At 44.2% G+C, this 14459-nt stretch overlaps 1 protein-coding gene across 3 annotated transcripts in view; it reads left to right on the forward strand.

Annotated features, from left to right (window-relative positions):
- tpte (transmembrane phosphatase with tensin homology) overlaps positions 1–14459 on the forward strand; it is a 98695-nt gene that overhangs the window by 56959 nt on the left and 27277 nt on the right. For all 3 annotated transcript variants that reach the window (XM_055637481.1, XM_055637482.1, XM_055637483.1), the window contains 3 exons: positions 7716–7776; positions 13726–13807; positions 13902–13990. In XM_055637481.1, coding sequence (XP_055493456.1) covers positions 7716–7776; positions 13726–13807; positions 13902–13990 — 232 coding nt within the window. The remainder of the gene's footprint in view (positions 1–7715; positions 7777–13725; positions 13808–13901; positions 13991–14459) is intronic.

Below are 14459 nucleotides of genomic sequence, written 5' to 3' on the forward strand. Positions count from 1 at the left end.
GAGACCAAAACTGTACGCAATACTCCAGGTGTGGTCTCACCAAGACCCTGTACAACTGCAGTAGATCCTCCCTGCTCCTATACTCAAATCATTTTGCAAGAGCTTCATAGAAACGAGCTTCCTCGTACATCCTAAAGATGTGCAGGTTTTCTGGTTAATTAGCTTCAGTAAATTGCCCCTAATGTGATGGGAGCGGATGAGAAAGTTGGATAACATAGAACTAGTATGAACGGGTGATCAATGATCGGCGTGGACTCGATGGCCTGAAGGGCCTGTTTCTGCATTGGATCTCTAAACTAAACTTAATCTGTAGGAACTGCAGATGCCAGTTTATACGGGAGATAAATACAAAATGCTGGAGTAACTCGGCAGGACAGGCGGCATCTTTGGAGAGAAGGAATGGGTGACGTTTCGTGTCGAGACCTTTCTCCAGACCTAAATCTGCAGTTTCTAGTGCCTCTAATTTGATCACTAGGGTGAGCTCACCGAGTCCGCACATTCCCTTCCAACCGCAAGAAATGCTACACTTGTCGCTTTACCTCCCCCCTTGACTCCATTCAAGGACCCAAGCCGTCTTTCCAGGTGCGGCAGGGGTTCACCTGCACCTCCTCCAACCTGATCTATTGCATCCGCTGCTCTAGGCGTCAGCTGATCTACATCGGAGAGAACAAGCGTAGGCTTGGCGATCGCTTCACCCAACACCTCCGCTCGCTTCGCTTCGTAATAACCAAATCCCGGTGGCTCAGCACTTCAACTCCCCCTCCCATTCCGAATCCGACCTTTCTGTCCTGGGCCTCCTCCATGGCCAGAGTGAAGACCACCATAATTGGAGGAGCAGCACCTCGTATTTCGCTTGGGTAGTTTACACCCCAGCGGTATGAACATTGACTTCTCCAATTTCAGGTAGTTCCTACTTTCTCCTCCCTTTCTCAGCTCTCCCTCAGCCCACTGGCTCCACCTCTTCCCTTCTTCTTCCCGCCCACCTCACCCTCACATCAGTCTGAAGAAGGGTTTTGACCCCAAACGTTGCCTATTTCCATCGCTCCATAGATGCTGCCTCACCCGCTGAGTTTCCCCAGCATTGTTGTCTACCTTTGATTTTCCAGCATCTGCAGTTCCTTCTTGAACACGAATGGTCATCTCAGTCATTTAGTTGCAGCAGAGGTACACAATCGAGTGTGATTCTGACAAAGATTATGCTGTTATAATGCTTGGTATGGCAACTTTAACATTTGCAAATGATCACCATCGCCCTCCACTCTGGAGTGGTTCAACAGCCACCTTTAACTGGTTGACCAAGGAACTGCAGATGCTGGGGTCTTGAGGAAAACGCAAAGTGTTGAAGGAACTCGGCGGGTCAGGCAGCATCTGTGGAGGGAATGGACAGATAATGTTTTGGGTCAGGACCCTTCAGACTGATGGGGTAGGGGGAAGAAAGCTGATAAAGAGATGTGTAGGTGGGACAAAGCCTGGCGAGTGATGGGTGGATACAGGTGAGGGGGTGATTGGTAGATGGGTAGAGTAAGACTGGAGGTGAAACTGAGACAAAAGGCTGTCAGAGGTGGAGTGAAATGTAAAGCCAGAGGGAGGGATATGGATGCAGGGAGGAAGATAAAAGAGAAATGGGGAACTCTGAGATGGGTGATGAGTATACGCAGCAGGGGGGCTGGGAGATGGGGGTTAAAGATGGTGGGGAAGGTGTGTGGAAAAGGGAGAAGGTGTTGGTATAACTTGATATCGGAAAGGTCTGTCTTTTTCATTGGGTTGTAAGCTGCCTAAGTGGAATATCTTCAGCTGGTTGCTCAGTAATCTTCCTGACTTCGAGGGCTTGAATGAAATGGGCCGAGCTGTTCGTTATTACGCTTTATCTGACTCTAAGACGTCAACTCACCGTGTCATGAACAAATCTGCTCGCGCAAAGACTGTCTTCAAACTAATGTTTATCGCGACTGATCTTTGTAGTCCTGTACCGAGATTGCAGAGCAGCAGCACCGCGCGATCATCGCCTACATTCCTCTCTGGCTCGCCTACCACGGTAGTGGTCGGATGCATAAAATTCCCTGTATTGCATCCTAAGAATTGTTCAAAACTGTTGGAAGAGGTCCCAGGCCCATCTATGGGCACGATGATTGGCATTAAGAGCAGCCTGATGGCATAGTCATGTGTCATAGTCATGCAGATGTACTGTATAACCCAACTCCATGTTGACCAGAATGCTCTTCTGCGCTGGTCCATCTCCCTCCAAACCTTTCTTGTCCATGCACCTGTTCACAAGTGTCTGTTAAATGTTGTTCTCGTGCCTGTCTCAACTACCTCCTGTGCTTTGTCATTGCTCGTGTTCATGTATGTCGTTGTCATGTTCACATGGGAGTCCATGACATTTGTGTTGCCGCTGTTGCACGCAAATTTGTTCATGACCTGGTGAGTTGACGTCTTAGAGTCCGATGAAGCGTATTAAACATAGAAACATAGAAATTAGGTGCAGGAGTAGGCCATTCGGCCCTTCGAGCCTGCACCGCCATTCAATATGATCATGGCTGATCATCCAACTCAGTATCCCGTACCTGCCTTCTCCCCACACCCTCTGATCCCCTTAGCCACAAGGGCCACATCTAACTCCCTCTTAAATATAGCCAATGAACTTGCCTCAACTACCCTCTGTGGCAGAGAGTTCCATAGATTCATCACTCTCTGTGTGAAAAAGGTTCTCATCTCGGTTTTAAAGGATTTCCCCCTTATCCTTAAGCTGTGACCCCTTGTCCTGGACTTCCCCAACATCGGGAACAATCTTCCTGCATCTAGCCTGTCCAACCCCTTAAGAATTTTGTAAGTTTCTATAAGATCCCCTCTCAATCTCCTAAATTCTAGAGAGTATAAACCAAGTCTATCCAGTCTTTCTTCATAAGACAGTCCTGACATCCCAGGAATCAGTCTGGTGAACCGTCTCTGCACTCCCTCTATGGCTCATTGACGAACTAGGCTCATTAATGTTCAACCTTTGATCCCAAGTTGGGATTTTGGCTTTGGGTGACTCGCTGCATCTCCATCCATCAAGTCTCAAGCTAACTTAGAAATTTACCAAAGGTACACAAAAATGCTGGAGAAATTCAGCGGGTGCAGCAGCATCTATGGAGCAAAGGAAATAGGCAACGTTTCGGCCCGAAACGTTGCCTATTTCCTTCGCTCCATAGATGCTGCTGCACCCGCTGAGATTCTCCAGCATTCTTGTCTACCTTCGATTTTCCAGCATCTGCAGTTCCTTCTTAAACACTTAGAAATTTACCAAAATGCTCTTGAAAATAACACCCAATCTGTGTCTCTGTGAAATCATTGCTGTAGAAATGATCTTGTTGGGTCATCATATTGCCTAAGAATTTTTTTATTTTTTTTTCCCCCCCCCCCCCCCCCCACCCTTTTCTCATCTCTCCTCCCCGGTGCATCTTGGAGACGGGAGGAGTCGCTGCCGTCCGGAATTTGGGAATTGTCCAATATGCAAAAGCACAAATAACTTGATGACCTTCAGATAATTGAACAGGAGCTTTCTGTCTTACTATAAAGGCTCGAATCTATTTTTAAAATATGTTCTCAGATGCCTAATTGACCACGTGCCATGAATCTGTTGGCTTTAGTGGTTGTGTTATGGATGTAGACACCCCCCCCACCCCAGTTGATGTTGCTATTGAAAGATTATTTAGTGCTGCAATATCTTCAAACGTGCTTTTGTGTTTATCTTAAACAACACACATACTCTTCTTGTCTCTCTAATTCTATTCCTCGAACGAGTGCAAGGAAGTAACATGCTTGGCATATGGGTGTTCGGAGTGTTGTAGTGCAGATGGATCAGGGTGCAGGTACATAGTTCCCTGAAAGTGTCATCACAGGTACATAGGATGGTCAAGAAGGCTTTTGGTACATTGGTCTTCGTCCGAGCATTGAGTATAGAAAAGATAAACACCAAATGCTGGAGTTACTTAGGTCAGGCAGCATTTCTAGTGAAAATGGGTAGGTAATGTTGGGCGTTATGTTCCAGTTGTACAAGATGTTGGTGAGGGTCCATTTGGAGTAGTGTTTCGTTTTGGTCACTCTGCGTTCAGAAGGATGTAATTGAGCTGGTAGGAGTGCAAAGAAGACTTGCGAGGATGTTAACAGGACTTTGAGGACCTGAGCTATCGGGAGATCTTGGGCAGAAGAGGACTTTATTCCTTTCAGCTCAAGAGGCTGGGGGAGTCTTAGAAGTATATCAAATAATGAGGGGAACAGATAGGGTATATCCACTTGATGTAGCTTTGTGGGAGTTAGATCTCAGAATGCAACAAGTCGGAGACTGAGCACAGAAGCAAGCCCTTCGGCCCAACTCGTACATGGTGACCAAGATGCCCCATCTACTCTAGCTTCAATATCTTCTGCTGGTTGCTCAGTAATCTTCCTGACTTCAAGGGCATGAATGAAATGGGCCTAGCTGTTCGTTTTTACGCTTTATCTGACTCTAAGACGTCAACTCACCGTGTCATGAACAAATCTGCGCGCGCAAAGACTGTCTTCAAACTAATGCTCGCATCTTTATAGCGACTGATCTTTCTAGTCCTGTACCGAGATTGCAGAGCAGCAGCACCGCGCGATCATCGCCAACATTCCTCTCTGGCTCGCCTACCACCGTCTTTTACACAGGGTCAGGGAATTGAGAACCAGAGAGCATAGGTTTCAGGTGAGAAGCATGAGGGGCAGCTTTCAGAGAGTGGTGCGCATATGGAACGAGCTGCCAGAGGAGGTAGTTGAAGCAGATGCAATAACATTTAAGACATTTGGGTAGAACAGGTTTGGAAACGTCTGGGTCAAATAGGAATAAATGGGACGTGTGGATGAGGCTTCTTGTTCACCATGTATGAGTTGGGCCAAAGGGCTTGTTTCTGTGCTCTGTCTCTGACGTTCCGTTCTGAAATCTAACTCCCACTAAGCTCCATTTGTTGGAATTCGTCGTGAGGCTGGTATTTTTGATGTTGATTTGCTTTTTCATGTGAAGTGTTAAAAAATGAATTTGAGTATGACTGAGCAGGAAGCATATGTCCCTACCTAAGGTGTTTTAATTTAGTAATCCTACTTTCAGATTGTCGAAGGTCTGTTCTGGGTTTCTCCAAATAGAATTTATGGACTTCCGACGTAAGAATATTTCATGTAGGTAAAAGCAGGGAACTGCAGATGTTGGTTTACAAAAATAGACAATGTTGGAGTAACTCGGTGGGATCAGGCAGCATCTGTGGAGAACATAGATAGCTGACATTTCGGGTCGGGAACTTCTTTTGATTTGTTTACCAAGTAGGCAATTTTGATTAAAGCCAAGAATTGGATAAATGGGTCCGAAGTTATCCTCTACACATTGTCATTGAATTTTCACGAAGTGTGAATAAAAATGTGTGGGGAATCGAAGTTTCCCACTGTATGAGGAGCAAAATTGATTACATTTTAGCCAGGAAAACCTCACTAACAGGATTGGGGTGTGTGATGCACTTGATAAATTAGTTCAACTTTTTGTTTTCAGTCATCTAATTGGTTCAATAGTTTAATTTGAAGCCATTGATTTTGTTGAGAACTGGAATGACGTTTCAACAAATAACGCTACAGATATCAAAGCGATCTCAAACAAGTTTGAGAAAGAACTGCAGATGCTGGAGAAATCCAAGGTAGACAAAACGTGCTGGAGAAACTCAGCAGGTGAGGCTGCATCTATGGAGCGAAGGAATAGGTGACGTTTCGAGTCGAGACCCTTCAGGCCCTTCTGAAGAAGGGTCTCGACCCGAAACGTCACCTATTCCTTCGCTCCATAGATGCTGCCCTACCCCCTGAGTTTCTCCAGCATTTTTGTCTACCTTTGAACAAGTTTGAAGTTCCTTGCTTTCTTGCTGCTGGATTTTTCTCTTTCGAATAGTGGACCAGATGTTATAGATCTATGTTATCTTTGCGTGCAAGGAGTCAAACTCCTCCAGGTGAATTGGGCACATCATGCTCCAGGTATTGCCTCTCTCTGCTGTTGAATCCAGAGCTCTGATCATTATTCTTTCTCAACTGGAGAGCTAGATGCTGAGGGATTATCTTACACCGGTATACGTATGAAGGAGTTGGTTCGATGGTTAGTTTAGTTCCACAACTGCCTTTGGTTTTGCACTATCATAGTTGCCTAGTGTTGGGATTATTGGTGGTGCATTTTATCTGTGCACAGTGTTTACAGGTCTGTTAAGTTTCAGCAAGTAAACATTTCATGGATCTATGGTTGGTACATATTACCATTTGACTCGTGGATACAATAGACTACAAACCTTTCCTCCTCTCCCCGTACCACAAGGTATTGGCTTGTTTTACTCGCCTGGTACCAAGTGTAAGGCAGGTCTGAGCTCATCATGATGCCCACCATTTGTTTTGGTTTCAAGAAATAATTACAATACTGGTTCATGAGGAGGCCATAGTCATACAGCCCGGAAACTGGCCCTTCGGCCCAACTCGTGCATGCTGGCCACAATGCCCCATCTAGGCCAGACCTATTTTCCCCCACCCCCCTTCTGAAATTGGTTCCTATCCCTCGAAACCCTTCCTATCCATGTACCTGTACAAATGTCTTTTAAGTGTTGTTATTGTACCTGCCTCAGCTAACTCTTTCAGCAGCTCATTCCATAAAAGTATCTGGAAACTTAGTTTGCCCCTTGGGTTCTTATTAAATCTTTTCCTTCTCACCATAAACTTATGCCCTCTAGTTCTTGCTTTCCCCTATCCTGGGGGTAAAAGACTCCTTGCATTCACCCTATCTATTCCCCTCATGCTTTTATACACCTTTAAGGTCATCCCACTGCCTCTTGTACTCCAAGGAATAAAGTCCTAGGCTGTGCATCCTCTGTAGCTCAGGCCCAGGAGTCCTGGCAACATCCTCGTAAATCTTCTCTGCACTCTTTCCAGCTTAATGACATCCTTCATATAGCTGGGGAGACCAAAACTGGATACAATACTCCAAGTGGGGTTTCACCTATGTCTTGTACACCTATAAAATAACATCCCAACTGGTCCCAAGATCAATCCATGATTTAAAAAAAAAAATATATAAAAAAAAAATGTTTTGCCTTTTGCCTTTTGCATAGAAATAGAATGCAGATCTGGTATCTAAATGTTGTTCAGACATTGGGATTATGTTGCCACCATATTATAAACACAGTGTAGCGGGTGCATGAGAGAGCCCGGAATGAAGGCCAGAAGCCAGGCAAATTCTGTAGAGGCTTTAATGAGCACAGCACACTCCTCTCCGCTTCAGTGAGAGACTGAAGGCTGCTCTCGCGCCAAAAATCCCTGCTCTTGTCTTCGTGGCTGGAGGTCGCCCCCGGACCTGTCCAACAAGTGCCGAGGGGGATGAACCAGGGAGTGGCCTACTCCCTAGGAACCGCCACAACAGTTGGTTTTTCACCTTTCTCAAGATAGTGTATTGCATTCAGTGGCATGGAAAAAATGGCTGCAAAGATTGGGTATCATTAAATGTAATTACTTTCACTAATTCAAGTGTGTAATTGAGTCTGTATATTTCGATGTATTGAGATCTCTTCTGCATGTACTGACCTGGTAACTGTTCCTCTCACATTTCAATAGCAGGATATTACTTTGCAGTACACTCGAGCAAACAAGCTCAAATATTGTAGATGTTTGCTTTTAAAGGTGGTCACTAACATTGCACCTGTTTGCAGGAAGTTGCACGATTCTTCGACACCAAGCACAAAGATCACTACAAAGTTTACAACCTCTGCAGTGAGTATGTTTCCTAAAGAAGAATGTTTGGTCAATGGGATTTGATCTCACCAGTGGTACGTGGGGTGGAGTGAGAGAGATTGAGGGGGGAGAGAGAGGAACAATGGTGTGCTTGCTTAAAACTAAACTATAATGAGTCTCGAGTGATGGCCCAGGAACATTGACCTAGTTTACAATGTGCTGATATAATAAGTTTAATGTTTGGAGGCCACTTAATGGTAGGAAGCAAACTTGTTTTTTGGTAATGTCATTGTTGTACAGGACGGAAACACTTGCCCGCACAGATCAAGATGCTCCATCTACACTAGTCCATGTAAAAATTGTCCCTAGTGGGTGTAGGATAGTGTTAATGTGCAGGGATCGCTGGTCGACGTGCACTCGGTGGACCGAAGGGCCTGTTTCCGTGCTGTATCTCTAAACTAAACCTGCCCGTGTTTGGCCCATATCCTTCAAAACCTATTCTAGGTTGGCTTCTCTGCACATTATAGGGGCTCGCTACTTTTTAAATACAAACTTTCCCCATACAATCTCCTTTGAACTTTGTCCCCCTCACTGGGCAGCGCAGGGTGGTGCAGTGGTAGAGTTGCTGCCTCGGTGCCAGAGGCCCCTGTTCGCCCCCTCCTAACTATCAGTGCTTTCTGTATGGAGTTTGTACGTTCTCCTTGTGACCTCCTGGGTTTCCTCTGGGTGATCTGGTTTCCTCCCACATCCCAAATATGTGTAGGTTAATTGGCTTCTAGTGTGTAGGATAGAACTAGTGTATGGGTGATCGCTGGTCGGCATGGACTCGGTGGGCCAAAGGGCCTGTTTCCATCCTGTATCATTAAACAAAAGCTTGAAGCTACCATCCGCTTTAAAAAAAAAAAAAAAAAAAAAAAAATTAAACTATGTAATTTAGAATTTTGAATATCATGAAAAGATTGCTAATGTTTAAAATAACATGTAATTAAATTAGGCATTCAGGCCTTTAAACATCATATGCAGCTTCCACCATATCCACCATAGACACCAACAGCAAGGGTTGAGATTTTTACAGGTCCCTTGTCTACAAAAAAACCCTGCCCTATACCTCTTTGGGCGGCATGGTGGTGCAGCTGTAAAGTTGCTGCCTCACAGCACAAGAGATTGTGTTCAGTCCTGACTACAGTGCTGTCTGTACGGAGTTTGCATGTTCTCCCTGTGACTGCGTGGGTTTTTGCTGGGTGCTTCAGTTTCCTCCCACACTCCAAAGACGTACAGGTTTGTAGGTTATTTGGCTTTGGTAAAATTGTAAATGATCCCTAGTGTGTAGGGCAATGTTAATGTACGGGGTGATTGCTGGTCGGTGCGGACACAGTGGGCCGAAGGGCCTGTTTCACACTGTATCTCTAAAGTCACTGAAGATGGCTGGTAGTGGTGATTTGCCATTTTATCAGCGTCTCCCCACAAACGCCACATCGCATCTCTGAAGCAGTGATATTCCTTCAATGTACTGGGTTAATTTTGTAGAGCTTCTTATCTCCCCGCCCCTTATAGAGCCACTCTCTGATCGATAGCCCCATACGTATAATTGTGGGGTGAATTCATAAATTATAGGAGAGAATTAGGCCATTTGGTTGATCAATTCTCCTCTGCCATTCAATCATGGATGGTCTATCTTTCCCTCGACCCCAACCTCCTGCCTTGGCCCCATAACCCTTGACACCCTTGCTAATCAAGAATATGTCCATCTCCGCCTTTGGTTTGGCCTCCACAGCCTTCTGAGGCAATGAATTCCACAGATTCACCACCCTCCGACTAAGGAAATACCTCCTTATCTTCTTTCTAAAGATAAGTCCTTTTATTCAGAGACTGTACCTTCTGGTCCTGGACTCTTACTAATAATAATAATAATAATAACTTTATTTATAAAGCACTTTAAACAACTGCAGTTGCCACAAAGTGCTGTACATGAGAACTCATGGACAAGAAGTTATTACAAACCATTAAAAACCGTAAAACAAAGGACTATAAAACAGTAAAAATTAAAAGACATTAAAAGCACTAAAAACAGGAGCAATGTCTCAGCCAGTGGCGAAAGCCAGAGAATAAAAATGAGTTTTTAGGGTGGATTTGAAGATGGACAGTGAGGGGGCCTGCAGATAGGATAATGGTAGTGGAAAGATCCTCTCCACATTCACTTTATCCAGGCCTTTCACTATTCGGTAAGTTGCAATGAGGTCCCCCCTCAATCCTTCCCCCCCCCCCCGCCCCCCCCGAATTGAAACGCCAACAAACACAGGCTTGACTCTCTCACCCGCATCCTGAGAAATATTTTTAAACAAAATAGAATGGCTGCTTTGATACTGCTGGGAAAGAAAGGTTGATTTTGGACGCCTCAATGTTGTCAGGATGAACTGTTTGCTGTAATAACTTTCTGGTTTGATCACAAATAAAATAAACACACGGCAAACAAAATTACAGTTAAAACTCCAATGTTATAACACAATAGGATATCGAAGCAATTTAACTCTGTCACTGTATTTTCTTATCTTGGTGTTTCTTGCTAAGTGCACTTTAATTTGGTTTTAAGTTTCTTGTGTTTACAGAAAAGCTTATTTGATGCTTCAGATTTTGTAGAACAGCACAGGAATAGGCCCTTCTGCCCACCATGTCCATGCTAGACATGATGCTAAGTTATTCTGCCTGCCTGCGCATGACCCATATTCCTTACTTTCCTGCCTACCAATCTTGCATAAAAGTATTTTCCAGTACCATTATCCTATCTGCTTTCACCCTCTTGTAAGTAATGACTTGCCCATATCTCCATAAAGTGAAATTAGTGTTTTCAGGCCCTTTCACCTTTTCCCCATTTTGTTACATTACAGCCTTATTCAAAAATTGATTAAAAAAAAAAAAAAAATCAATCTACACACAATACCCCATAATAAAAAAAGTGAAAACGGGTGTTTAGAAAATTTTGCAAAGCAATTAAAAATAAATAACTAAAACATCACATTTACGTAAGTATTCAGACCCTTTATTCAGTACTTTGTTGAGGCATCTTTGGCAGCGATTACAGCCTCAAGTCTTCTTGGGTATTACGCTACCAGTTTGGCATACCTGTATTTGGATATTTTCTCCCATTCTTCTCTTCAGATCCTCTCAAGCTCTGTCAGGTTGGATGGAGAGCGTCGATGCACAGCTATTTTCAGATCCTTCCAGAGATGTTTGATTGGCTTCAAGTCCGGTCTCTGGTTGGGCCACTCAAGGACATTCACAGACTTGTCACGAAGCCACTCCTTCGTTGTCTTGGCTGTGTGCTTAGAGTCATTTTCCTGTTGGAAGGTGAACCTCCGCCCCAGTCTGAGGTCCAGAATGCTCTGGAGCAGATTTTCATCAAGGATCTCTCTGTACTTTGCTCCATTCCTCTTGCCCTCGATACTGACTAGTCTCCCAGTTCCTGCCGCTGAGAAACATCCCCACAGCATGATGCTGCCACCACCATGCTTCACGTAGGTATGGTATTGGCCAGGTGATGAGCGGTGCCTGGTTTCCTCCAGACGTGACGCTTGGCATTCAGGCCAAAGAGTTAAATCTTGCTTTCATCAGACCAGAGAATCTTGTTTCTCATGCCTTTTGGCAAACTCCAAGCGGGCTGCCATGTGCCTTTTACTGAGGAGTGGCTTCCGTCTGGCCACTCTACCATAAAGGCCTGATTGGTGGAGTGCTGCAGATATAGTTGTCCTTCTGGAAAGTTCTCCCATCTCCACATAGGAACTCTGGAGCTCTGTCAGAGTGACCATCGGGTTCTTGGTCACCTCCCTGACCAAGGCCCTTCTCCCCATTGCTCAGTTTGGCCGGGTGGCCAGCTCTATGAAGTCCAAAGTTCTTCCATTTAAGAATGATGGAGGCCACTGTGCTCTTTGGGACCTGCAATGATGCAGAAATTGTTTTATACCCTTTCCCAGATCTGTGTCTCGACACAATCCTGTCTCGGAGGTCTACGGACAATTCCTTCGTCTTCATGGCTTGGTTTTTGCTCTGACATGCACTGTTAACGGTGGGACCTTATATAGACATGTGTGTGCCTTTCCAAATCATGTCCAATCAATTTAATTTACCACTGGTGGACTCCAATCAAGTTGTAGAAACATCTCAAGGATAATCAATGGAAACAGGATGGACCTAAGCTCCATTTTGAGAGTCATAGTAAAGGGTCTGAATACTTATGTAATTGTGATATTTCAGTTATTTATTTTTAACTACTTTGCAAACATTTCTAAACTTGTTTTTGCTTCTTCATTCTAAGGTATTGTGTGTAGATTGATGATCACATTTTTTTTTTTTAATCCATTTTAAAATAAGGCTGAAACGTAAAATGTGGAAAAAGTGAAGGGGTCTGAATACTTTCTGAATGCACTGTATGTCTTGAATTATCATCACAAACTTTGTTTGTAGTTCAGATACTCATCATGGAGTCCTGCAGCATGGAAACAGGTCCATCTGACCAACTTGTCCATGCTGACCAAGGTGCCCCATCTTTTTTTTTTGTTTTTTTTTGTTGTTTTTTTTGTTTTTTTGTTTATTTTATTAGAAGTTAATACAGCACAAAACAGTACAGTGGCACCTAATTTTAGGTGCCAACTATGTAATACCGTAATCCATTCTATGTACAACCTCTAGTTTTATGTTATAAGAAGGAAGTAAGCAGGACAAGAAAAAGAAAACAATAGAAAGGGGAAAAAGTGGAAAAATAGATGGTAGAGAGTAGAAAAACGTGAAGTGTGTATATAAAAAATAAAAAAAGGAAGAGAGAAAGTGGAAAGTAGAAATAGAAGAGAAAGCCCCTTAAAAGAGAATTTTTCAAATCTGTATTCGGAGATGTAGATCTATCCGCGTCATGAACTGAAATCAGCAATCCTTACGGCACCGCTGCATCCAAGGTGCCCCATCTAAGCCAGGCCTCTTTGCTGTGTTGGGGCCCATAGCCCGCTAAACCGTTCCCATCCACGTACCTGTCTTCTGTTAAGAGACCAAGAATGGGGTGGCTGAAAACATTCCACTGCCAAAGCCCCATGGTTCCACTAAAACAGAACCCTTGTCAATTGTCACTGTTAAACTACAGAATCTTCAGCTGCACAAGATTTAGTTTGAGGGAGAAAGGGGTGGGGGAGGGAATTGAAAGGAGGGATGAGGTGAAATGACCAATCTTGTGGTTATATGTGCATTTCTAGAAAACCACTCGCGTTTGTCCAATAAAATGGAGAAACTCATCAGATTTAAGCCAAGTGATCCAAAAGCTGATCAGATGCTAGTCATTTGCAGTACTGCAAATTCCACTTCACCAATCTTTTTCCAAAGTGTCTTGTAAATTTGTGTTTGCTGACCCTTCCTTATTGTGATGCAACGATGTGCAGCGTTTCACACGAGTGGCTAAATTCTGTGAAGTTCTGATTTTAATGATTTAAAAAAATAATTAGTATTAATCGCTGGCTGCTGTCCTGGTTTAAGTACAGCGTACAGCGGGGAAACGGGATCTTTGGCCCAGATCGTTCACGCCGACCAAGATGCCCCATCTAGCCTAATCCCATTTGGCCCATGTCCCTCTAAACATTTCCTTTCCATCTACCTGCCCAAATGTCTTTTTAAATATTGTAGTGCCTGCCTCAACCTCCTCTGGCCTCTCCTTCCATATGCCCACCACCCTCTGTGTCAAAGTTGCCTCTCGGGTTCCTATTAAATCTCTCCCCTCTCGCCTGAAGCCTATTTCCTCTGGTTCTTGATTCCCCTCCACTGGGTGAAAGACTCTGTGCGTTCACCCTATTTATTCCCCTCGTGATTTTGTCAACCTCTAAGATAAACCTTCAGCCTTCTGCACTCCAAGTAATAAAGTCCGAGCCCACCTTAGACCTGTGCTGATGTCTGCCCTGAGCTGGATGAGTGTAGTGTCTGACAGTATGTGATTGTAACGCGCTGTTTCTGTGGCAGGTGAAAAGGGGTACAACCCAAGGTTCTTCCATTACAGAGTGGAGCGTGTGTTTATTGACGACCACAATGTACCAGCTCTGGAGTAAGTTCCTTTTTGTCTCTAAGGTGAATGACCAACCTTGCATTGCTGTCTAGTGCAAACATTTAAATGTTGTAATGTTTTATATATATATCAGGGACATGCTGAAATTTACAGCTAATGTTCGGGATTGGATGGCAGCTGATGAGAAAAATGTAATAGCAATTCATTGCAAAGGTGGTAAAGGTAGGAGATTTTCTAGTTTTAATAGTTGACTTTTGCGTGTAAATTCAGAACGTTATACTTTGGGTAATCAAATTCAAAAGTTAATGGATTAATCTCAAATTTAAAAAGAGGTGGAGACTGCATTGACAAGTTCCTGTCCAAGAGGCTTCCTTTGTAGTAGGGAGGATAAGGGGGGGATGAACCAGGGTAATGTCTCCAGTGCCTGCAGGTGGTGCCCCCGGGACACAAAAGTGGACGGGCGAGGAGAGGGACGTCAATTTGCGGGAACGACTCCAGTATATCGAGCGCGCGGGCTGACTGGACTTAGCACTGAATAATAGCGGCACCTACATGTGTAATATATGCAAACCAAAGTTCACTGCAGTTGCAGATGTGACAAATAAGCTAGATTAATGAACTGTAGTAATGGAGGGGTTGGGGAAATGGCCTCCAATATGTCTGGTGCAGGTCACAGTGTGGGCCTTGGTGC

Source organism: Leucoraja erinacea, chromosome 6 (genome assembly GCF_028641065.1).
Source record: "Leucoraja erinacea ecotype New England chromosome 6, Leri_hhj_1, whole genome shotgun sequence".
Taxonomy (NCBI): Eukaryota; Metazoa; Chordata; class Chondrichthyes; order Rajiformes; family Rajidae; genus Leucoraja; species Leucoraja erinaceus.